A 1,505-nucleotide genomic window follows, 5' to 3' on the forward strand; every position below is an offset into this window, starting at 1 on the left:
CTCAATTCAGCTGGCAAAGACACATGGAATGGTGCTTTCGAATAAAATCTTAAGAAATTGTCAGGACTGTAGGGGAGCAGGTGAACAAATTGATATCTTTTACAAATAAATGTCGATACACTGAGACATGATTAACTTCATGTGTGTGGCTTTCTACCATAACTGTTTTATGGCTTGTATTCTGATTTTTGAAGTTTGTAGGAAACTTCCATGTAGTGACGTATGAACCACTCCTGCAAGGCAAATATTAAGTTTCTTTCTGAAACTTTAGCTTCACATTTCTGCCTCCAAAATAGAATGAGCGGAAAATGAGAAGAAATATGATCCACTAGATCCCAACTGCACATACATGTATACATTTTACCTCTTCTACACTGTGATTTTCCTTTCTTTTTTCCATTGCCCTTTTTACACTATTATCTTTCTCATCCCAATCTCAGCCTTCTTTTTGACAACCTTCGTAATGCCTCCTTTACCTGATCATTCCTCAAACAATAAATCATGGGGTTCAGAAAGGGTGTAGCAGAAGTGTAGAAAAGTGTTATCGCCTTAGCAATCTCTCTCTGATTTTCTCCGTCAGGAGCTAAGTACATGCCTGCAACAGAGCCATAGAAAAGGGTCACCACCACTATGTGGAAGGAAATGGTGGAGAAGGCCTTCCTACGACTGCCTTCGAAAGAGGGTTTCATCAGAGTGAGAATCACGACAGCATAGGATAGGATGGCAAACAACACATTGCTCATAATAAGAACATTTGCACTAATTTGGAAAACAATGGGGGCCATTCCTAATGGGGGACAGGCCAGGGACAGAATAGGACCTGGATCACACAAAAAATGATCGATGATGTTGGGGCCGCAGAAAGACATCTTGGACATCATAATCACTGGGATGACGTATCCCATAAAACCGCAGATCCAACTAGCAATGACAAGGTTGTAGCAGGACTCTTGAGTCATGAGTTGTGGGTAGTGAAGGGGGTGGCAGATAGCCAAGTACCGGTCCAAGGCCATGGCAGAGAGGAAGAAATTTTCAGTGGCACCAAAAGAAAATAGCATATAGAACTGAAAGAAGCACTGATTAAAGGAGATGATCCCATAAGGGGATGTCAAGTCAGAGAGCATCCGGGGGGCAGTGGTGCTCACGTAACAGATCTCCAGCCAGGAGAAGTTGCCCAGCAGGATGTACATGGGAAGCCGAGACAAGTGAGTGTCTAGAGCCACTAATGTGATGATGGTGATGTTCTCAGCCAACGTGATCACATAGAGAATGCCGAAAAAGATGAGGAGCAGGAACCGTTCCTGTTGCCCAACTCCAAAGCCCAGCAGAATGAATTTCTGCACTCTGGTTCCATTGTCCAACTCCATCTGGAATCACAAAGTCAACAGCACAGACCATAAGGAACTATTGTCTGCCAATCCATGAAATGCTAAGCAGGCATGCGATTTAAGAAAAGCTGTGGGCAAATACTCTGGTGGGCAGGGATTTCAGCCAAGGGTGCTAAG

At 43.7% G+C, this 1,505-nt stretch overlaps 1 protein-coding gene across 1 annotated transcript; it reads right to left on the reverse strand.

The window, feature by feature from the left end:
- Positions 1–425: 425 nt before the first annotated feature.
- On the reverse strand, positions 426–1,367 carry LOC129339598 (olfactory receptor 11G2-like). The gene has a single exon (XM_054994180.1). The coding sequence runs from the start codon at positions 1,365–1,367 to the stop codon at positions 426–428; it is 942 nt and encodes a 313-aa protein (XP_054850155.1).
- Between the last annotated feature and the right edge of the window lie 138 nt (positions 1,368–1,505).

This window comes from Eublepharis macularius, chromosome 12 (genome assembly GCF_028583425.1).
Source record: "Eublepharis macularius isolate TG4126 chromosome 12, MPM_Emac_v1.0, whole genome shotgun sequence".
Lineage (NCBI taxonomy): Eukaryota > Metazoa > Chordata > Lepidosauria > Squamata > Eublepharidae > Eublepharis > Eublepharis macularius.